Source organism: Martes martes (assembly GCF_963455335.1).
Source record: "Martes martes genome assembly, chromosome: 6".
Classification (NCBI taxonomy): Eukaryota; Metazoa; Chordata; class Mammalia; order Carnivora; family Mustelidae; genus Martes; species Martes martes.
In genome coordinates this window covers 6,199,921-6,224,722 of record NC_137893.1, presented here as the reverse complement: position 1 = coordinate 6,224,722, position 24,802 = coordinate 6,199,921, and the positions used below count along the sequence as shown (strand labels likewise).

At 41.4% G+C, this 24,802-nt stretch overlaps 1 protein-coding gene across 4 annotated transcripts in view; it reads right to left on the bottom strand.

Annotated features, from left to right (window-relative positions):
* The window catches only part of PRKN (parkin RBR E3 ubiquitin protein ligase), a 1,287,019-nt gene that overhangs the window by 845,920 nt on the left and 416,297 nt on the right, over nucleotides 1-24,802 (bottom strand). For all 4 annotated transcript variants that reach the window (XM_080807235.1, XM_080807237.1, XM_080807236.1 and 1 more), the window contains exon 3: nucleotides 5,656-5,893. In XM_080807235.1, coding sequence (XP_080663361.1) covers nucleotides 5,656-5,893 — 238 coding nt within the window. The remainder of the gene's footprint in view (nucleotides 1-5,655; nucleotides 5,894-24,802) is intronic.

Genomic DNA, 24,802 nt, shown 5'->3' with positions numbered 1-24,802 from the left:
GTCAGGAGGTGATGAATGACACCTCATTAAGGAAACAACAACATAACATGATAACTTAGTTCATGCCTGGGTTCCCTGGAGCTCAGGAGTAGCTTACTCAATGTTCTTATTCAAATGTTTTTAAAATAATGTATTTTATACATTCACAATACTTTAAATAATATAATTTCTTATTATTTAGGACTGTGCTATTAAAAGCATGTCTTCTGGAACCACACTTTTAGCATGACCTGGGAGTGCAAAGAAATGCAGAAACTCAGTCTTTGCCCCAAGCTGACTGGGCTGGGCCCAACCCTCACAGAACTCTGATGCACTTTACAGTTTGAGAATCACTGCTCTAAGGGTCACTTAAATGACCCATTTGAGTTCTTTGACTTCCCCTTATAAATATATAAGGATATATAACATATATATAAGGATATATAATATATATATATATTATATATAAGGATATATATCCTTATATATAATATAAGGATATATAACATGTCCTAGACTCTAAGCAAAAATCAAATTGAATTGGTTATTAATGTAGATCATGGAACTGTCCATCACATTAATCAGTTATCTTTTGCCATCTATAAATATCCCAAGGAACACCTTCCCAGGTTTCAGAAGTTCTCATTTTTTCAGCTATTTGTGTGGCTACCGCCTAGCTACTAGCTGTTTAGAGCCTCCTGAGTTCAGCACCTAAATTCCTCCTTGTCAAATCTGAATACTCTAGAAACATAAAGAAACAAGGTTTAACTTTTTTTCAATTTCTTTCTTTAAGGCACAGCTTTTCAAACATTTTGTAACCAGGGATATTCTTCTCCCAAAATGAAACGTGTTGTAGATGGGTCATATGGAAAATTGCTAATATGAGACCGCTCTGGCTGCCATGGGTTGACTTGGTTTGTCCACCTCTCTTGCCCTGACCTGCCTCCTTCCTCCCACCCAGTTGAGGATCATATAGGCAGGACCTGCAGTTGTAAGGTTGGCAAATCCCTGCTGTAGGGCATGGTTTCTCAGAGGGCAGTCAGCACCAGGATTTCTAGGCCTCTACCCCTAGCCCACTGAATTAATAAGCATGGAATGAGCATCCACAGATGGTTTTTCTGCACACTGGAGTGAATCACTGTTCTAGAAACTCTAAACTGCCATTTCTAGTAAAGAAAAATAATCATACAGGCGCACTGCCCACAGTCATTTCAAATAATCCCAAACAAGCTACTGCATTCATTCAAACACTGAAATTGCCAAGATATTTGAAGAGGTGAAGTCAAATAATTTTAAATAAAACACTGGTTCTAAAAGTTCAATATGCAGAAATTATGATGAACGGCCTACCAGATTAACAATTTTAAGTAATTTAGTAAACATTTATCATCACTCTTCTGGGAGATTTGTGGGGGGAAACTATAATAAACTGGACAGCTATCCTGTCCTCGATGAGAAGAAGTATATGCAGAGGAACTGAAATATATAATTAAAAGTAGTAGAAGATATAAGGAGATGATTAAAAAGGAGATGATTCTTCCCAGGTCTGAAGATGAAGGGAAGACTGAGTTAAGTCTTCAAGTTGACCTAGGGTAATTCATTTCTCCTTTCCCTATCCTTTCCAGATTCTACATAATTAGTGCATTCTCTCACACAGCAAGAAGGGTCCCAGGAGAGCTCAATCCTCGCCTGGGGGGTAGGGGATGGCAGAAGCACATAAGGATGCCACCCCTGCCAGCCACCTGGTACATCAGCAAGTGGTACCATGGCCAGTGCCCAGCCCTGCAAAATACACACAGGGAACAGTCAGTGCATTAATGAGAAGCGATGATCAGAGAGAGGTCAGATGTAACACTGAGATCATGTGAGAACCAAAGTCTCCCCATGGGGCGTATAGAAATCTGAAGGCACCAGCTATGGTGGTGGTGTCATTTATACGAGTTTATGTAAACCCTTGTTTGGATTGAAAGAATTATATGTTTCCATTAAAAATACTAAATGAATATTAAACATCAGGATTTTCTGAGAGCCTACTAGTACCTCTCTCAATTCCTAGAGTGAAAGAACATTACTTAATTAAAAGTATTATAGTTTAGAGAGACAATCAACTGAAGGTGACAATAATTCCAAAATTATTCATCATAAAATAAAACTGAAGATGACTAATGGCAATTTATAATAAAATAAAACAGTACAATTTGTCTTTAGTCTTCAGGTAAATACCACTGACAAAAATGGCAGAGTCAGATACATCAAGAAACTGAATAAAATGTATGAATAAATACAAAGGATAATTATTCTGCTAATATTATTAATGTTCAGATGATAAACATAAAGGCTTGCTTTTGCTCTAAACACATGAATTTTTTAACTTTTGAAAAAAATTTAAATCCTCTTGAACTAGTTTGTCATTACAAAAAAATAATAAATCCAATTTGTTGATTCATAAGTAATTATTTTGATGGTTTATAAATATATAATTTAGTTATATTTAATGTAAATTTTAACTCTCAAATATATCCTGTTTAGGCAAAAGATGTTACATGGTTATCCTACCATAAAGAATATATATAATTGTTTTGAACTTTATGTTTTGAAATTTTGCATAAACTGTATCTTACTGAACATTCCTTTGCAATTTATAACCCATTATAAGAATAAAACTGATTACTTGTCCATTCTACTATTTAAAGACAGCTATGTCATTTCTATCTTTTCACAAATTTCAATGATTCTTCTCGGTCATCCATTCAGAGGTTTTCTCATGCACTCTGAGTTCCAGAATGTGAATATCTGGCATTTCATTGATGATTATGAAGCTGTGAATTAATTATTATGAAGCTCTCTTTGGTGACTGAATCAAATGATATTCCCACCATCATGTATGAAAGCACTTTCCACCCTAGATCCTTACCAATGCTTGGAATTGTCAGACTTTTAAATATTGGCTCATCAAGGAGGCTACAGTGATACAACTTTGTATCTAAAACGAATTTCTCTAAAAAAAATAAATAAATAGGGGCGCCTGGGTGGCTCAGTGGGTTAAAGCCTCTGCCTTCGGCTCAGGTCATGATCCCAGGGTCCTGGGATCGAGCCCCGCATCGGGCTCTCTGCTCTGCGGGGAGCCTGCTTCCTCCTCCTCCTCTCTCTCTCTGCCTGCCTCTCTGCTTACTTGTGATCTCTGTCTGTCAAATAAATAAATAAAATATTTAAAAAATAAATAAATAAATAAATAAATAAATAAAAATAAAACGAATTTCTCTAATCAGTAATGACACCTTGAACATATTTCCAAGTTAACCAATCGTTGTCTTTTCCTAAATGTCATTTTATCTACTACTTTGGTCCCTCTTATTTTGTACCCATCAAACTAATCGATATTATTTTTTATACCAAAGTTCACTTAGACCAATCCACATTTACCCTTGGGTTTTCTAAGCATCATCTCTCACAACCCATTTTGTCACCCTGGGCTCAAACCCACTCCTCCCCGTTCTGAGAACTTGGTCAGTTCTTTCAGACTGGGTACAAATACACTCAGTGTTTGTCTGAAAGTGTCTTTATTTCCCTCTCACTCTTGAGCAGTATTTTTGTTAGGAATGTTGGATTTAGAACTCTGAGTTAACAGGTATATCCCTCAGTCATTTGATATTACTCCAATACTGTTTTTCTTCTATTATTCCTGCCAGGATCCATTCAAATTATTGTTCCATTATAAGTAATCTCTTTTCTTCATTTGAGTTTAAATTCTTCTTATTTTCCTTGATCTTTTACTTTCCTTATAAAGTGAATTTATTTTTATTTATCCTGATTAAAACCAATTGTGTGTTGTTTTGCTTTGTTTTCTTTTGTTTTGTTTTATCTTGCTTGGGACCATGTACTCTCGAATCAGAGGACTTATCCATCCTGAAAAATTCTCCATATTCTCCTGGAAAATGGTCTCTCTCCTAGTCTGTATTCTCCTATAATGAAACTCCTATCAGAAATATTTTTGGCCATCTCTTCCAAACTCCTAGTCTCTTAAAAGCATTGTTTTACATTTTAACCTATACCACATTTTGGGCAATTTCCCCATATCTCTCTTCCAGTTCACAAATTCTCTCTTTGACATTGCCAAACTTGCTGTTATAACCCATCCACTTTTTTTTTTTATTCCAATAGCTAAAATTATGTTCTATTTAATAGCTCTTCTTCTATTATACTTGTTTTCTGTTTTAGGTTTCAATTTTTTTATGCTTTAATTAACATAAAATGTATTCGTTTTGTCTTCTGTTTCAAATTGTAATTTTATTTTCTTGAGTCTCAGGGGAACCTAATCTTCCAGTTTATGGTATATGCTTACTTCTACTCATGACAGAATATCCTTTTATTTGAACTGTAATGTTTGACGGTGTGTGCCCCTTGACTAGGGCACGGTTCCCTCTGGAGGCATGGAGCCCATGCTTTCTGAATGTTCTCTAGGAATGCTTTTATGTACGCTCTGCTTGAAACATCAGATGCACCATAAATCTGAGTCCAATATTTGTATTAACTTCCCATTCTGGATCACATAGGTACTATTTAGATGGATCTCATTTTTTCCCACATATTGCATTTTTTTCCCTATTTCTCACATTTTTTTTTTCCAGTTTCCTAAGTGCTCAGTGTATGCAAAGGTCAGAATTCCTCCCCTCCACAGCCTCGTCAAGACTGCCAGAGTATCAGGTCATGCACTTAAACTCCGAGTTTATCCATTCCTCTATTTAAAAACAGCTGTGTTATTTCTACACTTCCACTTGTCCTCGGAAATTGTTTCTTTTTGTAATCTCGTCTATGATTTTTTTTAACTTTATTAAATTTTACTTAGTGAAATTAGCAAGGGATATTTCATATATTTTTGGCCTCCATCTTGCTGGTTCCCAAATTCTTGGACTCTGTGAAAGCCATCACAGCCCAGAACGGCCTATATCCTCACTTATTGTATGTAGGAGAGACATACATTCATGCCTTATAAAGTCATTGCTGTTATTTTGTGTTTTCTGTTACACACAGTCAAAAAATAATCCTGTTATACCTTCGACTATTTAGATTGGAAAATAAAAGACTAAAGTAACAAAGGGATCGCCATCCTTGCCAAATAAAGGCAATTTTGAAAAGCACTGTAACATGGAGAGAAGGAAGAACCCTTCACACCGAGGGTGTTATCTGACATTGCAACGCATTGCCTTAGCACCTGCAAATGACTAAAATGCCCTCTAAAGTTCTCTTTCTGCTTTTTCAAATTTCCTTATATCATCAGAAGCGTAATAAACCAAAACGCGTTTTAAGAAAATAAGAAATAGAAAAGAAAGCCAAAAGTGGAGAGAGACATACATGCACCTTAATGACCTATTTGGACCCCAGCTCAATGTGTCACATCCCCAGCACTCCTACTTCCTCAAAATAACTAACTAAATAAAACACTATTACCCTGGCCTGACACCCAAATTCACTCTTAACCTGAAAGCCCTGTTCCACGGCACTTACTACATGTATTGACCTCAAATTTTTTATAGTCCAGTGCCGTCCTTCTAATGATGCCTGCTTCTCGGCATCTAGAACTTACGGAGAAATGAGTACCTACACACTGAGGCCCTTCCCTGCGGAGGCCTGCCGCACACAGCGCTCTCCTGGTGGAGACAGAGTCTGCACAATTACCTGGCCTTCCAACTGGCAGGGTCCTGGCGTCGTCACTGCTCAGGATCACGGCCAGACCCCCCGAGTGGGACGGGAGGACGGAGCTGCTGAGGTCCACGCGCGTCAAGCTCTCAGGCTCTCTCTCCGAGCCCACCATGGCGTTTTGTGGGCCGTCCTGTCCAGTGGCCTCCCCTTCTCGGTCTTCCCTCCAGGGTCTCAGCACCACGTGAACGATGCTCTGCTGATCCAGGTCACAGCTCTAGGTGGGAGCAAAGCAGACAGAGACGAGAGCGTGCAAGCGTTAAAAGGCCAAGTAAGGGTTAACCTGTCCTCAGGCCCAGAGTACGCCCAAGAGCCTCAAATCTGTTTAGACCCAAGTTCGCACACAGTCATGGAACCTGAGGAAAGAGCCACGTGTGGCGGATGGAGTTGGACACCCTGGTCCCCTGTCAGCACGTTCGCGTCTATGTGGGCTCCGCATTCCTGGGGCCACAAACCAAAATGTGGGCATAAATGGACCACGGCGACAGAAAAACTATAGAGTGACAGTCAAAGCAACGCGAGACCGAGCGGGTCAGAACTGTACACAGGGCATACATAAGCGCGGTGACAAGCAGCATTCTTTTAAAATTGATTCACTTCAGAGGGGACGTGTCGTGCCAATCATCAAATATAAATACCAGCCTCCATCTCCATTTTAAAAAGCACAGAGAGTTGGTTATGGCCAATCACAGAGCACTTTTCTCCCCAGTTTAAAATAACTGTGTTGATGGTAGACGCCACACGCGCCCCTATGTCACCAGCAAACACAGCCCCGCGACGACGGGGAAGGAAGCGAGTAGCACACCCAGGTCGGCCCATCCAATGGCACAATTACAATCAGCGGACACTGGCAAAAATGCTCTGTGCCGACGTACTGATGTGTATGAACAGCAGACTGTAAACCTGACTAGAATTAAAGTTCGAAGTCAGATTTGCTAGGACTAAAACTAGACTAGATCAAAGCCCGGCCTCAGAGTATCTGCTGGATAGAAAATCACCCGTCTGTCTCGGCCCTCCTCCTTCATAGACACGACCTCGTTCTCCCACTGAACCCCCGAATTTCAATTTCTACAAACCACCTGTAGTCACGCTCTCATCATAGCCATGTCCAAACGACGCCACACACGCCCAGCGACGCTAATGACGGTCCTGACTGCCCCCACCCCCTGCAGTATGCCGCTGTCCGCAGCAAACACTGCATCAGCACTTCCTGTGGACACACCACTGCAGACTCAGAAGGTCTCAGGACACCCCCGGGCCTCGATCCCATTTCTGCCTCTTCCCCATCCCGTGCCCCAGACCTCTGTCACGTGGACATGCTTGCTGTCCCTGCCATCTGTCCTCACAGCGCTGGGTGTATCAGGATGGCTCTGACTCAGCAGTGGTTGCTGGGTTGTCAATCTCTGTCCGTTAGCCTGTCCCCACCTGCGTTCCCCATTTCTGTCAAATCACTGCCCCTCCCCCATGGTATCCAGGGGTCAAGTCCTCCCTGCACACCTACAACTCTGATTACCCTTCTATGTCTTCTGAAGGCTTCAGTGGGACACTCCCCACCCCCCGCCGCCCTACCCTTATACCCAGCAAGGTGCTAAGAGTAACTAATTCCGACTCAGGAATAGCCTTCCCATATTCCGCTCCCTTATTCTCAATTGCCATCTCCCCGTTTTAAGGTTTCATCATTATAACAGCATTGCAACTGCTCCCTGACCTCCCATCTCTCCCTCTAATCCGGTATGTACATGTTCCTGGAGTGTGCTTCATAATCTTTTCAAATATCTCGCTATTACTTATTACACAGAATCTGACATCTTACTATCATCTTCAGGCATGCTTAGACTTTTCTCCTTTCTAGATCACCTATCTTCTGATTTTATCACCTTTCCTCTCCTGCGTCATATACGTGATAGATGAGGTTTTTCATCCAAGCTGTTCACTCTCATCTCTCCTCCTCCTGTCCTTGATTGGGCTCAGTCCTGTGATTGGCTTTGGCCACTATGGTGGAACCAGGGCCTTTAAATGTATCTGTGCCACTGCTGTGGTCAGCGAGAGCACCCCCCCCCCCAGTAGTTTCCGCCTCCTCCAGCCTGGGTCCTCCATGTGCAGGTGGCCCAGTCCTGCGCTCAGCCGCGGAGGGGACCGAAGGCAGCGGCACCCATGGCGTGAGCAGAGCCTTCCAGCTGGAGGGGCTGGCACTGCAGACCCCCGGCAGACCCGGAGGGGACGGTCACCAACGTACGGCGCTGAGATTCTGTGGCTGTTCATTAGGCAGTGACAGCTGACAGTATCTATCTTCCACTCTAACTGGACTAACAGACATTCTATCAACGGCTACCACAGCCTCTGTGCTCAGCCGGACTCCATAATTATACAGAGCCTTTGGCCTGAGTCATTTCAAATAAAGCTACACCAAGATCTGAGTCCACCTGAGCGAGCTTGCGCAGGCAGGAGCTCGTGCAACAAGGGGAGGGAGCTGAGAGCGAGTCTCCTACCGTCCCCTGAGGTTTTTACCCACAGCGTGTTCTTTGCAAGGAGGCTCAAGAATTCAGTCAGAGAAAATTCCTCTCTTGACGTTCAGGACTTAGGTGCTGCAGGTAAAAGTAATGCCTTCCTTCCCCATCTGAACGCCAGCGACCTTTGCCGGCCATGCTCTTCTTGCAGGGGTCGGACCGTGGGCAGAACTTGTGTGCGTGTGTGTGCGTGCATGCGTGCACGTGCGCGCTCGTATCTGATCTTCAGACTCAATTTAGAAATTCCTGAGCGCAGCACCTGGGTCATACTTACATTCTGACTTCCCAGAATGCTTCATGCAGCGCTTTGAACCTAGTAGGTAGAGAACATATGTCTGCGAAAGGGAAAATCGAAGGATGGGGGCAGAAACAAGAATGAATGAAGGAAGACATCCAGATAGTCATAAACTCGATATCTAAAGTGCTCCATGGGGAGCCAAAGGCTGTGGAAGAAAGAGCATGGGATTCAAGGCCAGACAGATGTAATCTATTAGCAGCATGATTTTTGGCAAATGACTTTCCCTCCTTAAGCTCTAGTTTCTACATCTGTCATTGGCAATAACAACACCAACTCTGATGACGACTCTGAAGATTTAAGGAAACAGAAGGAGTGCAGAGCCCCATCCAACAGCAGTGCCTCCGTACACAGTAGTTAGTGTCGTAGTTTCCATCTACTTGGACAGTTAGGATCATCATTCGGGAGTTTTGAAAACTCAACGGGGTTGGCCCCTGATCTTGTATGTGGATAAAACCTCTGAATCTCACACAGTCCTGCTTGGAGAATGGACACAGAAGGGAATAAGCAATGCTAGAGATGTGATAATCACTCCGACAACATTCCAGCTTTCTGTGAACTAGAAATTGATTAAAAAAAAAAAAAATCCCTGTCTGCTCAGATGCCATGAAACACATGAAGAACCTCAGCAAATTCCCAGAGCATGCTAAAATCTGACAAACATGGAAGAAATCCCAAAACAGAGATTTTCCTTTCAAATCAAGATTATTATTATTTTTTTTTTTTTTTGGATGCCCAAGGTGGAGCTGGAAAGGGGAACGGGAAGGCCGCAAGCAGATTTCGGTAGTTCTACTGGTACGCATGGAACAGACTTCTTTCAGCCTACGTCCATGGTTCTGAGACCATTAACTGCTCAACTCTTTGACTTCGCATAAAAAACAGCACTGATCTCGGAAGCAGTCCCTTTGCCAGATGGTACAAATGCACCATCACACTGGTTCAGTTCAAAACCCCATAAATAACACATTCCAGGCATGATGACCTGGATAAAGTTCAGTTGTCCAGCCTCTCAGAAGCCCAAAATAATATTTAGTTCTCATAGGATACAAAAAAATTCCTCAGCTTTGGGAGGTAGAGATTTTCAGTGGGAAAACAGCAGAGTTCTCCAGCATGGTTTTAAACTTTCTCAGGGCAAAAACAAGGTCTTATGTGTCTTTGTTTCCTCAATAAACAGAATATTGCCTGGCAAAGAGGAAACACGTTACACTTGTGTTTTAACTTATTAATTCAACAAGTGATGCCATGATGTGAGTTGTGTAGTGTGGACAAAACAAATAGTTATTAGTCCAACTGGACTTGCTCTTATGCCATCCAGTGGAGAAATCTGTACCTTGGACACTCTCTCTATGGTACCTTTGATTTGGGCATGCCCCAGTATTAATATCTATGGGAGCTGATTGCCAACCAGTAACCAACTCTCACCTAGTTGGCCATCATTCCACATACAAGACATTGGTGTATTTTTTCCTTTTCCAAAAAGGAGTTCCTCTGCTGACACGTAGTTAGGATTCAAATATTTCAGAGTCTGGCAATCCAATCAGAACACTGGAAGTAGGGATGCCTGGGTGGCTCAGTTGGCTAAGTGTCTACTTTAGGCCCAGGTCATGATTCCGGGTCCTGGCATAGAACTGGGATAGTCCTGGGCTCCCTGCTCGGTGGAGAGTCTGTTTTTCTCTCTGCCTCTCCCCACTGCTCATGCTCTCTCTCTCTCTCTAATAAACAAAATCTTTAAAAAAAAAAAAAAAAAAAGGAAAAAAAGAAAGAAAGAACACCAGAAATGCTTTTGAAAAACGTGCTAATGCTTTTCAAGGTCTCAACCTTTAGGTCTTATAAAAACAAGTAATGTTACTGTAACAAGAAAATTCCTGGGGACTGCAAAATTATTGGAATGTTTTCCAAACACTTAAAGAAGGGCTAGACAGACAATCTCTAAAATGTTAATAACGAGATTCAAAAAGTCAATAATGGCACATTATTAACAAAGTGCTTTCATCTACTACAGAAATAACAGTCATATTAATAAAATGAAATCAGCACACACTGTTTTAGAGCTCTAGCTAGCCTCCAGGCTGCATTACAAGGTTTCTGATGCACTCAGCGGTCTCATGTTGCCAGTCTTCTGGGGGGGGGGGGGCTCTTGTCATCCCCAGGGGTGGCTCTGGCTGGCACAAACCCAGCTCTTGATTTCACGGGCTGTTCACTTCCATCACACCCGGCAGAAGACGAGGGCGAGCCACAGAGAGGTTCACGGCAGATTCGACATCCCCCGGCTCCTAAGTGTGAAGCCAAGACAGGGGCCCAGGCCGAGGACTCCCCATTACCCTTGTGTGACGTCCCGAGCTCCGCAGCTGGCTGCTGAGACGTGGGGAGCGGAGGGGGCAGACGGAGCGGGATGAGGGCAGGGGCCAGGCGGGGAGAGCAGGGCTGGGAAACGGCCCGCACAATCCCCAGGGGCAAAAGAACGAGGAGGAGGAAAGCCAGGTACCTGGAACGGGAAACGCTGTAGAGGACGGCCCTCCCGGAACCGGTCGAGGGAGGCCGCAGGAAAGCGTGGGTGGATCTGATTGAAAACCAACACAGCAGCCCGTGAGGATGGCAGCGGAGCGGCCGCTCGCAGAGCCGAGGTCAGAGCACCGCGAGTACCGCGAGTGTCGAGGGGGCGCGACGCCCGGGCCACACCCCGGAGGTCAGCACGGAATCCCACCCCCCGGGATGGCTACAGAGACCGGCTCACGTACACACTCCACCTGGGGGTGTGGAGAAGCTCAAGGATCCTGCGAAGCTCGGGTCCAGCGGGGCCGCCGACCCGGAGGCGGGAGGAGTCCGACGGCTTGAGCAACCGCCCCAAGTGAGACGCATGATTAGGAAAGCAAAGAGTCGCTCTGCGGCCCCTGTGTCCTGCCTGGAAGCCCGGGGGTCTTTCAAGTAACTCTGCTTTGGACACTCCACCTCTCCGAATTCGCGACAAGCGGCGTGTCGGACAGAACCCCCTGGCCAGGGTATTGGTCTAAACATCCTAACTCACCCACACGGGTCGACATGCGCCCGATACCAATTCCTGTGCCCATGAAATCAGGTCAGGTCATCTCCGGTGCCTTCAACCTTACTCACTTTAGCTCTCTCCAGACTGTTGAACTCTATTTCATCCTACAAAATGCTTAGATTATTTCAATGGGAAGGTTGTCACACATCTTATCGTGTACTAGCTTTACATATTAGGGTCTGAAAAAACCTCTGATTTTCATTTGAATTTTTAATAACACACATTTTTTCCCCCAGAAAAGCAATAAAATGATCAGCCAAGAATTATCAGATAAAAGGTTTCCTACTTTAATAGGCAATGATGTTATCAGATTTTAATTTTAAAAATCATTTTGACATTAGGAGATCTTTCCTAGATAATTTAACGTAAATTATCTAAATAAGAAAGAAACACTTTTTTAGAACAACTTTCATTTTCTTTTCTTTCTTTTGCTGTCAAAAATTCTGAACGCTTATTAATTGCTTCTTCTGACAATAACTTTTAACAAACATGTTTCTGTATGAGTTTTTAATAATGTATTTTCTATGTCAGAGAAAGACAAAATGGCAATTATTTAGGAAGTTATTTAAAGATATTTTTAGACATAATGGCTGGGAAATGTTCTGTACGGTTACAGCTAACAATGCAACAATGCGGAGAAAGCAGCCTGAGCCCAGAGATGTTCAGAGGGGAGTCAGAATAACCAGAAAGGAATTGTTCCCATGGGTTTGTTTCTCTTGAACTCCAATCCCCTCCATTGTCTTCAGTGAGCACTAAATGCCAATTTGTATTAATTGGGTGAGAATAAAAAACTTGAGCTTTCATTATTTTTTTCTTAGACTTGTAGAAGACAGATATTTTGTGATTTATGCTTTGAATTTATTTCACATTTCTTATGGCTGGTTTTCATTATAATCAAAGATATGACACTTAGATAAAGATACTGAAAGGTCCCTTCTCTGGTTGCTGAAGGCTGAGGAATGCAATTCCTATGAAAGGTCAATTAGCCTCACACTAATTAGCCACCGAGGGTCTGAGCCCCATCGCCATCCACTTCCCTCCCACCTTGGGCCTGGGACCATTTTGCTGCTCATTAGGAGCCACACCAGAGAAAGCTCAACGGGAGGAGAAGGGGACAAAACAGGAGTGGACGTCTTTCACTACCTAGTAGCCTTGCGGCAAATAATTTCTTACGGGAGGATGTGACCAATGTGTGCACAAGGCCCGGTCTGGGGTTCCGCTGGCCCACGTGTGCCCTCTCCTAGATACACAGGCAACAGGTAACGAGTCCTACACCCACTAAACCAAGTTACACCATGTTTTATATTGTAAATTTTACAAAAAGTATTTCCCCGTGTCATTTCATTAAATATTCCATTACTAGTTATGATAAATATCACAGTTAAAATATATACACGGATTTTGCCAACAGAATTAAATTAACGTTTACAAGTCAGTGCATATCCTTTATCATATTCACGGGGGGAGTTTGGGGCGCAGGGTTAACAAACACACTTTCTTCCCAAGCATGTACGGCAAACAGAGATGATTCTTGGACAAGAACCCATCTTATATTATACCTTTCTCCTAAAGAAATTGATACAACCACTTGATACGACCCTAGGGAAAAAAAACAGGAAGGATACAAACTGTCATCCTAAACTCTGTTCATATGGCATCTCTCTCTCGCTGAGTTTTCCCTTTTCCCCAAACTCAATGGCAAATTTATTATTGCCAAAGAGATTTTGTTTATAATGTGGAGAGAAGATATTCAGCATCAATGAGGTCATTTCAGAAAAAAAAAAAATAACCTGATAAGGATAAAAACATCTTCATATCCTTTTTTGGCATCTATTTATTGCTAGCCCCTTTAAAACAAACAAAACAAACAAACAAACAAACAAAAAACAGTCAGCCATCATCATTATTCTCCAACTTGTTTCTGGTTTCCTTCTCTTCATCCCTCATCTACTTTCACTTTCTAAAAGAATCCATTGGCTTTTGGATGCTCTCCCCTCCTCTCCCCATCCTCTTCTCTCTGTCCCCTCCCCTTCCCTCCCCACTTTACCATCTGCCCTATGCTTTCTTTTTTTTTTTCTTTTAATCTTTGATCACTATTATTGGTTAAGAGATCCTTTGTCTACCTTACATACAGAGAAATATAGTAATTTTTATTTTGGGGAACAAAATCCAGCAAAATATATGCCAAAGGCTTATCTCCAGAGATGGCTTAGGGCCGTTCAGACTGTTTCTGCTACCTTCTAGGCCTGTAAAGATGACTCATTTCAGAACTGTGAGTGTGTCCCAGACTCTGTGAAATAGTAGGACTTCCTAAAGGAAAGACAGAAAAATTTCAGATAAAGAATACTGAGAACAGCAGCGAGGAAAGGCTGCAGGAATGTTTCATCTGCACCAAACTACTTTCGACATCAGTAGACCCTCATGCTGTATTTCTAATCCATGATTTCTCCTGAGTGAACACACAGGCCAGGCTCATTCAGAACGGAAAGGAATTAGGTATGTTCCTTGCGTGGGTGACAGCCCAGTGCTGGTTACCAAGGACTAACCAAGTAAGCACAGAAAAATAGATTGATTGACTCAAGGTTGCAGTGTGTCCGTAGCCAGCCTGGAACAGTGTAAGTCTGGCTGTGTTGCGTTGTGTCGTGTCGTGTTTATTCCAGTGTAGTTAACACACAGTGTCACGTTAGTTTCAGGTGCACAATGTCATGGTTCAACAAGTTTGTGCATTACTCAGTGCTCACCATGAGAATAAGCTTGTTTCACTGTATGTCTTTGAAAGAAGTTATTAGATGACATAATAAATGCTTATTTCAAATCAGTGGAAAACCAGAGTGGTAATTTGAACTTGGATTATTTTAAAAGAGCTCTCTCCCCCTCCGGAAACAAAGAAGCACAAACAAAAACGAATCTCTCCCAGGGGAAGAAAAGGACATGAAGTCACACACCTGACCCAGAGCTTTAAGAAAAGAAATGTGTGTTAACTCTGGAAGGGAGAAAAAATGATCAGGCACCACTTATCCTCAAATATTACCATTCCTCCCTACAATTATGCAAGATAATGTAGCCATGTGCCATCATCATAACTGGGAGCCATCCAGTAAATCTGATGTCTCCCATGTCCCTTCGCCGCTGCAGGGAGCTTAACTAGGGTGTGGTAAGGTAGGATACCCACAGAGTAGGACAGGAAGGGGAAGACAATATTCAAGCTCTTCTATGGCAAAGAAGAAAGGAGAGAGGACAGGCACTTCGATACATTCTTTGACAACTGACACAGAGATAAACAGTTTCACAACTTGGCTGTAAATTCTTTAAGTTTCCAGCCTCAGGTTTAAATTTTATCTACAAATACAACACATTGTTACTTATGTCAGCTCCTGTTTCATAATCTGGGTATTTTGTGTCATGGGCAACAATTCTTTTACTCCGGGTAAATAAAACATGAAGCTACTCTCCTCCTCCACACCTGGACTCTCACAGATGTCTGCACGACTGCCCTCTAGACATCAGCTCACAGAAAGGCATGGAAAGTCTGTGTAAATTGGGACAAATTCCTAGACTCTGACATCAGACTACGAGAAAGGATAAATGGTATTCATTTCTTCCATTTCAACTGCTGGTCCTGACTAATTCTTTTCTGTAATCATTTATTCAGGAGAAACGATGTGTCAAGACCATTGCCATCCCAGGTACATTCCCGAGGGCCACAGCTTTCGCAGGTGAGTGAGGCCGGCGCTCCTCCAAGGGCCACAGATTCAGCTGCAGGTAAATGAGAGAGATGTGCTGTGGGGACAGGGACTCTAGCTTTGAACCGTTACTGTGAAAAAACTGGTAAATATTGTCTTGGATAAAAGCCATTTTTCTAAATCTATCTAACAGAACTTACTTATGGTAAACTTCCTTTAAGATTGGTGACTTTTTTTTTCTTTTTACATTTTCATAATGTACTTTTTGGGGGCATAAGTACAGAATAAAAGCTCAGCCAGCACACATTCTGTCTCCTCCTGGGATAAATCAGCTGAAGAAATTTATAAAAATCCATTATTTGGTGGGTGGTATTTGGGGACTATGAGAAAGTGCCTCAAAGCTTAGGGACAGTGTTTGCATTCTGCTCTAATAAAAGCTAATGAAGGGGTGCCTGGGTGGCTCAGTGGGTTAAGTCTCTGTCTTCGGCTCAGGTCAGATCTCAGGGTCCTGGGATCGAGCCCCGCATCGGGCTCTCTGCTCAGCAGAAAGTCTGCTCCCCTCTCTCTCTGCCTGCCTCTCTGTCTACTTATTAAAAAAAAAAAAAAAAAAAGGCTAATGAAAACACACAGGTGACAGGGCAGGCCGTAGATGTTCAGGTAATACATTTTACTTGTATCTACAGTAACTCAAGTAACTTCCTCTGCCTGGTAGAGAGAAAAGAAGGGCAAGGTGGGAGTTCATTTATAAATGAGTTCCTGAGAGGATGAGGACTCACGCTTCAACCCATCAAGACAAAAGCTTGGCTCCAGAAAGACTGGGCCTAGTACAGTGTCCTGATTTATTTCTATATTTTTTAAAAGATTGTTATTTTTTTATTTATTTGAGAGAGACAAAGATAGCGAGAGAAAGCACAAACAGGGAGGAGAAGGAGAAGTAGACACCCCACTGAGCAGGGAGTCCTATGTGGAGCTCGATCCCATGACCCTGGAATCATGACCCAAGGTGCAGGTAGAAGCTTAACGGACTGAGCCACCCAGGTGCCCCCAGCATCCTGATTTAAAAGGAATCTATGACTTCTCTTTCATTTTAATCTTCTTCCAAGTAAAGGAAGGATAGTGGGTTGAATGGTGTCTGCTCAAAATCCATGTCCATCCACAATGTGAACTTACTTGAAAATAGGGTTTTTGTAGATGTAACAGGTAGGGATCTCAAGATGAAACCGTGGTGTCTTTGTCAGAAGAAGAGAGGACGCAGTCATCCGGAGGGAGGAAAACGTCACATGAAAAGGGAAGCTGCGGTCTGAGCGACGCTGCCACGAGCCAGGAGGTGGAGGAGCCACAGAAGGTGGAAGGGGAAGAAGCATTCTTCCCTAGAGCCTTCTGAGGAAGCAGGACCTGCTGAAGCGATTTCAGCTTTTCGGCCTCTAGAACTATGAGCAATAAATGTGTTTTAGGCCTCCGCGTTTGTGGGCTTTTAACAGCCCTATCCAACAAACCCATAAAACTCACAAATGAGAGAAAAGATTCTGGCCAGAGAGAACAAGATGAGCAAAACTGGGGTTGAGGGACCTAGGGAGTTGGGAAGAAGAAGAGCCAGGATTCACTGTGGCTGGGAGTACGACACCGGTAGGCAGAGTCGAGTACAGATGGGGCTCCCCAGAAGGGCTCCCATTTTGGCATTAAATCAAGCTAATAACTCCTACATATTTGTCAACATTTATTTAGAGGAGGCTCAAAGCTCTGTAAGGGTAGAGATGACGAGAACTTCTAGTAGCAGCCACCTCCACAAACCTTCTTATCTTTGGTTCATTTTGGTTAGGTGACACACACGCTGCTCTATGCAGGACTGTTGAGTTGACACTTGTTGGCCCCTATAATTGTTAAAGCTCCCTTTTAACCATCAAATGTCTCCCAGTCTGAAAGCCAAATCCTGTGGTCATCCTACGCATTCATGGACGCGCATGACACACAGTAGCTATTCAATGCATAAATTATGAACACTTAATGAAAGAAATATAATAGCAGTAATATCTAGCATTTTTTAATTGTCCATATGCTGGGCAGTGTTCTCAGTATTTTCTTATTTTACTTTGTGCACTGCTACAGTGAGATAGGTTCTATTAATATCCTCATTTTATAGATGAGGTGTAAAGAAAGTTAAGTCATTGCCAAAGGTCATACACAACTACTAAGTGGCTGAGCCAGAATAACAAATATTTGTATGGCACAAGGGTCAGTGTTTCACAAGTCCCTTTCATAAACATCAACACATTTAATCTCACCTAATACTTTTTACTAACCCTTTTTCAAATATTAGGTTCGGTATTTTAACAGAGTCACTTAGGGTTGAGGAAGATTAAATTAATTTGCCAAGATGACACAGGAGTTTCTACCCAGGTAGTGGGCTTCTATCCAGATCAAAATCTACAGAAAAATCACCTGGCGTGCCAAGAAGAAGAACAGATTTTCACACCCCATCTTAGACTGTGGAATAAGAATCTGGAGTGGCGTGTCCTGGCCATCTGCATTTCAAATCACCTCCCCTGCGACTCCTAATGTGAAGTCAAGTTGAGAATGTCCACCAAGATCAAGAGCTGGGTGGGCATTTGACCTCTGGCCTCTTGGTCCCAACCATTCCTCACCCACTGAAATCCTCCTTTCTGCTCACAAAGGTATTCTGTGCTCCCTCCTAAACCCTCCTCAGCCTCTGCTCCAGTAGGTTATTGATGTATCCCAGATAGACATGCACCTTCGACTCTGTGACTTTCCTGACAAGGGTGCCCCATCCATGCAGGCCTTGGGGTCTAGAAGAACCAAGACTACTGTCTGGGTCACACTCCCACAACCACCCAGGAAGGCGTTCCATCAGACCAGCTCCATAGGCTGTGAAGGAGAGTGGGTGTACTCGGAAGTGGACAGGGGAAAGATTTAATCAGTCATGTAAGCTCTTAATGGGTTCTATCGACTATAAAGAAAGCACATTATACAAATGCATACAGAGAGAGAACACATAGCCAGTTGTTTGTGTCAGACATTCACAAACTACCCATATCAGATGTGGCATCAATTATACTTCAAAGGGCAGAGCCTGGAATTAACATACAAATAGTAATACTCTGTGTGCCCAAGGGCATGTGACATCTATAAGCCTAGACTGTGCTGAGTAATTTGTAAACCTATAAAATGTCTGGAGCAGCACAAAGTGAAGCCAGAAATGGAAAACAGGTTTTAAGTCAATGAAGACTTGATGAACCACTTTGCTTTTCCTGGTTTTATAATCTAGCACACCAGCTCTTCTGAAATATACCAAAGTCAAAAAGGAAAATGGGCTGAAGGAGACACATCACAAGGATGCTGATCTGGTCCTACTTCAAGGAGAAAGAATCTGAAATAAGGGAATGTTTTGGGAAATATAATTTTTTTTCAATACATTGATTTTTATTAAGTTTCCATGGGATGGAGTGGAGGGGGCAGTAACCTAGGACAGAATCTGTTAGAACAAAAAAACGATAGCACTGCATCCATACTGACACTACACACACACACACACACACACACACACACAGAGCATACTTAGAGTGTAACCAAACTAACAGTCCTAGAAGAAAATAGGAATGCATTCCTTAACTTGAATCTACTCACAGCCTTAAAAACCATGACTCAAAATCATGATGCAATAAAATATTAATACATTTAACCCCATCAAAATAAAAAATAGTCTTTCCATGGCAAACAGAACAAAGGCAAAGACCAACAAAACAAAAACAAAAACAAAACCAGACTCTTAACTACAGAGAACAAATAGAGGGTTTTCCCGAGGGGAGGGGGTGGGGGGATGAATGAAATAGGTGAAGGGAAAAAAAATAAAGAAACAGGTGAAGGGGATTAAGAGGACACTTATTGTGATGAGCAATGGATAAAGTATAAAGTTGCTGAATCACTATCTTGTACACCTGAAACTAATATAACACTATGTTAACTACACTGGAATTAAAAACAAAACAAATTTGGGGAAAGAACTTCAAAAGAAAACAAGGCAAAGACAAGTGACAAAGTGGGAAAAAAATATTTTCAACTTAGGACACAGGGAAATCTTAAAAACTGTAAAAAAGTTTAAAAATCTGACAGAAAAACATGTATGAAAGACAAAATATGTATAAATGAATACTAAAATATGAAAAGATGATGAATTTTAATCATAATAAAATAAGCACATATTGAAACTATGCCTCTTTACATCAATAACTTTGACTATATTTCGAAGGCTTCACAAATACTGTTGGGGAAGAAACTTGCACATCGCCGGTGGGAGAGGCTGGCACCAGCTAATGGAACAGTGTCTGACTTACTTCACTTAGCACAGTGTCTTTGAGGTCCATTTATGTTGTCACAAATGGCAGGATTTCTTTGTTTTTAATGGCCAAATAATCCTCCACTGCATATTTGTACTATGTCTCACTTATCCATTCATCCATCAATGGACACATAAGTGCGGCAAAGAAATTGGGGGTACAAATATATTTTCTAGTTAGTATTTTCATTTCAGGTACCGCCCAGAAGTGAAATTGCTGGATCAAATGTCAGTTCAGTTTTTAATTTTCTGAGCATCTTCCATACTGTTTTCCAGAGTGTCTACGCCATTTTCCTGCTCACCAATGGTGCACAAGGATTTCTTTTTCTCACATCCTCTCCAACGCTTGTTACTTCATGTCTTTTTCATGACAGCCATTCCCACAGGTGTGAGGTTGTATAACTTATTTTTAACATAAGCTGAAATGTATGTGTGTGTGTATTTTAAGCCCCTTTCTTCAACAAATCATAACATATTACGTATTTTTTGTGAAAAGTCTTTTTTCACATAACTCACCCTAGAACTTACTACATGATAGTATAGTGAGGTTTTCCGTATTCTTTTCCATAACTACATGGTGATCTCACATGTGGTTAAATCATAGTTTTATTCAATCAATACCGTACTGATGGACATCTGGGTTGATTCTATTTTTTTTTTTTTTGAAGTTACAAACAACGCTTCTATGAGTAGTGTGTGTACGTATCTTTACATATTTTTTCCATTAGTGATAGATTATTATCAGTATTAGTTTATTGCAGAGCCCAAGGAAGATCAGTATTTTGACAGCAAGGAGCCCACTTAATACCCAAATGTTGGTTTCAGAATATAACTTCCCACATAGATAAAACAGGACTCCCAATACCAGGTCTGAGAGAGGAAGTACAATATGATCCCAGAACATCTTTTGTATGATCCCAGAATATCTTGTGTGTGCCAGAAAGCAAGACTATGCTCAAAGACACATGGGGTCACATTGGCCAAGTATGGGAAAATATAAACATAAAAAGGAATAATGATGGTAATGGGTTATAATAAATTGAATAAAGAATCAATGAACTTATAAAGATACTCAAAATACAGGGGTGGGAAGTGAGGAAGAGCTCTCCTATATAGAAGAATGATAGAGGATAAATATGGAAGGAATGATAGACTAAGAAAATTACATTTTTAAAACTACTAATCTAATGACTACTTCAGTTAAAGATCCCCAGTAGAGCAATAGGATGAAAGAGTGCTAGGAATCAAGATACTCGCACAGAGTACTTTCGCACACATTTTAGAGGCGGAGGGTTTTTCTGCAGAAGTGGATCTGGCAGCCATCCCCATAGGCAGGGCTCATACTACCATCATCAGTTACAAACTATGCAATGTTGGTGACAATGATGTTTAACTGAATGTACTGACGAAGAAAGATTAAAACAAAGACAGCTCGCAGTACATTTTGCCAGGCAACTGGCCTGGAGTCTTTGAAATGTCTGTTTTTGAAAAAAATCCAAAAAGGATATGTGTGAGGGGATTGTTCCAAAGTAAAGGAGATTAAAGATGCATGATAACTAAATGCAATGTGTGATCCTTGACTGAATTCTTGATCAAAAAGATTAAAAAAAAAAAACACGCTATAAAGGACATTTGGGAATGACTGGAGGGAACATTTGCATATGGACTGCATAAGACATACCATTGTATCGGTGTTAAATGTCTTGGGTATGAATAGGTATGGCGGCTATGTAGAAGAATGTCTTTATTTTTTGTAGATACTGACTGTAACCCTTAGGACCAAACTGCCCTGCTTTGTGCAGCACGTCTAACATCAGGGGGCAGGAATGGAAGGAAGGTGGGGGAGGAGGGAAGGAGAGAGAGAACACTAAAGCAGATGAAACAAAGTGTTAAGAGCTGGGGAATCTAGGTAAAGGTCACACAGGTATTTGTTATACAGGTTTATTTTTTACGTTTCACCACTGAAATCTTATAAAATAAAAAAGAGAGATCATACAGCTTCATGCTCAATCACCACGTGGGAAGCACCCACTGAAAACAAGGAATAAGGTAGAACTACAAAACCTGGGAGAGAAAACGACCATACACATCGCATGCTACCACTCCCTGATTAAGTTTTCTCTCCTGTTCCTCTATCTCCCTTGAAAACTGAACTTAAAAAGAAAAGACTGAGGGAGATAAAAGCAAAATCCAAACTTGCCTGATTGAAAAAGAAATCTTTACTTTGAAAACCAGAAATCTATTTAACAGTATGGATTACCGCTACAGTTCATTTATTTTTATTTTTTTTTATTTTAAAGATTTTATCTATTTATTTGTCAGAGAGATAGAGAGAGTACAGGCAGGCAGAGAGGCAGGCAGAGAGGGGTGGGGGGAAGCAGGCTCCCCGAGGAGCAAGAAGCCCGATGTGGGACTCGATCCCAGGACGCTGGGATCATGACCTGAGCCGAAGGCAGCCGCTTAACTGACTGAGCCACCCACGCATCCCACCGCTACAGTTTAAAGAAAAGAGGAATAGTCAGTGGAAGAATGTGGCCAGCGGCGGACTCAAAGCTCAGCAGCTCATACAAACTTTAAGAAGACCACTACAATGAATAAATATATTTCTGCAAACTAGTGAAATTTTAGAATCCTAAAACAACTTCTGAAGCAGAGTGCAATTCAGGGATGAATGCACTGTGAGGATAACCAAAGAAAACAACTCGGTTCATGAATGCCCTTCTTTCTTAAAGAGGCAACAGAAAGAACCTTCCTCAACATTTTGCAATGAAGAACCTTTCCACATCAAAAGCTTCAAACAGATACGGAGTTCCACGCAAGGAGATAGTGTTAAAAAAAAAAAAAAAAAAAAGAAAGAAAGAAAGAAAAGAAAAAGAAAAAAAAAAAAAAAAGAATAAAGTAAATTACAATCCTCCCAGATGGCTACCCAAACGATCAAAAGGGCAAAAGATAGTGGAGAAACACATTTGCTAAAATCCATATGAAAGAGTATCTGAGAACATTTGCATTATGATAAACATCTAATTGGAGTAAACTGGCTCATTTTTTAAGGTATTTTGGCAAAACTTATCAATATTTTAAATGCACATACAGAAATTCTCCCATAAATGCTGAAAGACATATGTCCATGGATGGTCATTGCAGTGACAATAACAAAAAAAGTGGAAATGATCTAAACATTCACTCATTTGGGGCTACTGTCCCTCATCCATTCAACTGGTTAGTACCTGCTGTGACTCCGCAGGGCTCACATGAAAAAAGATACTGTCCATTTTTTAAATAAAAACTTCAAGTTGTACAATAGCACATATTATGAGTAGTATTACCAGTATTATCATGAACCCATTTAGTTATGAATGTATGTAACTATGTGAATGCATTCTTATTGAATGTACATACCAACTCGTGATTATCTCCAAAGAATGGGATCCGGTGGGAAAAGGGAAATTTTCATTGTTTCCTTTTACTTTCTATACTTCTGGAACTTAAGAAAGCATAGGGGTCCCTGGGTGGCTCAGTCATTTAAGTGGATGCCTCCTGCTCAGGTCATTTGGCTCAGGTGGTGATCCCAGGGCCCTGGGATCAAGCCCGGCATCGGGCTCCCTGCCCGGTTGGGAGCCTGCTTCTCCCTCTCCCTCTGCCCTTCTTCCCCGCTTGTTCTCTCTCTCTTCCAAATAAATAAAACCTTTAAAAAGAAAAAAAAAAAAAAGAATTGACCTTAAAATAAAAAAAAAGTATAGACATTTGTTACTTTGATCCTTTTGAAAGGACATCTGGGAATATATCTGCAAGTCATTCAATCCCTAATATCTTTCCTTTTTTTTTTTTTTTTTTTGTCAGAAAAGATGACAGAAAATGTTGTACGTGCAGAAATTAATTCTCTTTTGTTATTCTCCTGTTAATATGTCTGTTCTTGATGTTGTCTCTTTCATTTTGCACCGCCGGCTGTAACTTCTTTCTGACCCGCATTTTACCAAAGTTCCCCTAAATACAACCTCATCTTACACACAGCTGCTTGGATGAGAGCTATTCATCCATCTCCCCCGTTTTTTTAAGATTTTATTTATTGTGTTCCCTCTCTCACTGTGTCTCTCTCTGTCAAATAAATAAATAAAATCTGGAAAAAATATTTATTTGAGAGAGAGAGAGAGAGATAGAACGCACAACACAGGGAAGGCAGGGAGAGAGGAAGAGAAAATTTCAAGCAAACTCCGTGCTGAGCGTGGAGCCCAACGTGCGGCTTAGTCTCATCACCCTGAGATCACGACCTGAGCCGAAATCAAGAGCTGGGTGCTCAACCGACTGGGCCATCCAGCCAACCCACTCACCTCTCCTTTTGAGGAAAAAAACAGTATATTTAGTTGTGTAACTTATTCTCTTCATTCTAAGGAGACTTTTTTTTTCTTTTCCCTCTGACCTCAGATGTGTGCTTACTTTTGGAGTGGATGAGATGCTGGAAAGTTTACTTCAACACAACTGGAGTGTGTAGGAAGGGAGAGTGCGTGTGCACGCCTGCACACAGGAGCACAGGACATGCACACATACATGGCTCAAAACTTCCAGAAGCCTTTGTGAGAGCTCCAGTAAAGGTCGTAGTTGTGAGATTGAAAGTGAAGGATTATGGAAATGGGCACGTTAAACTCTGAAGCGTGCCGTTTTCTCTGATTACGCTGGTGAGCTTCAGAATCCTTTACTTTTTGCAATTATCACAGTGAAAAAGTAGAGAAGCAGAGAATAAAAACTACACCAGTGTTATTAATGTTATTTTAATCTGTTATATTTTAAAATGTATACACTGAAACTGATGTAACATTGTGTGTCAACTATACTCAAATAAAATAAAGGAAATGTAAAATTTATACATATACACTTATTTGTATATCAAGATAACAAATTACAAGAGCATTTAATATTATGTCTGGCAAATTTCCCACCTGGCATGTAAAATTTAAAGTCCTTTATCAGAAAAAAAAAAAAAAAAAGATTCTCAAAAATAGTTTGATCTTAACTGGACAACATCCTAAAATCTTCAAATTATAGTAAAGACAAACTAGATAGACATATACCTTATAAATATTTGAATATACATATTTAGCTTAAAATAAATAAAACAAAATCAGTGAAATAAATAAATCATAGGCCATCATGACCTTGGGAATAGAGACCCCAGCCTAAATGCAAAGGGAGATTTTAAAAAAAGCTAATTCTTGGCTTTTGGACTTTCAAAGGCCCAGGATGCACTGGTGT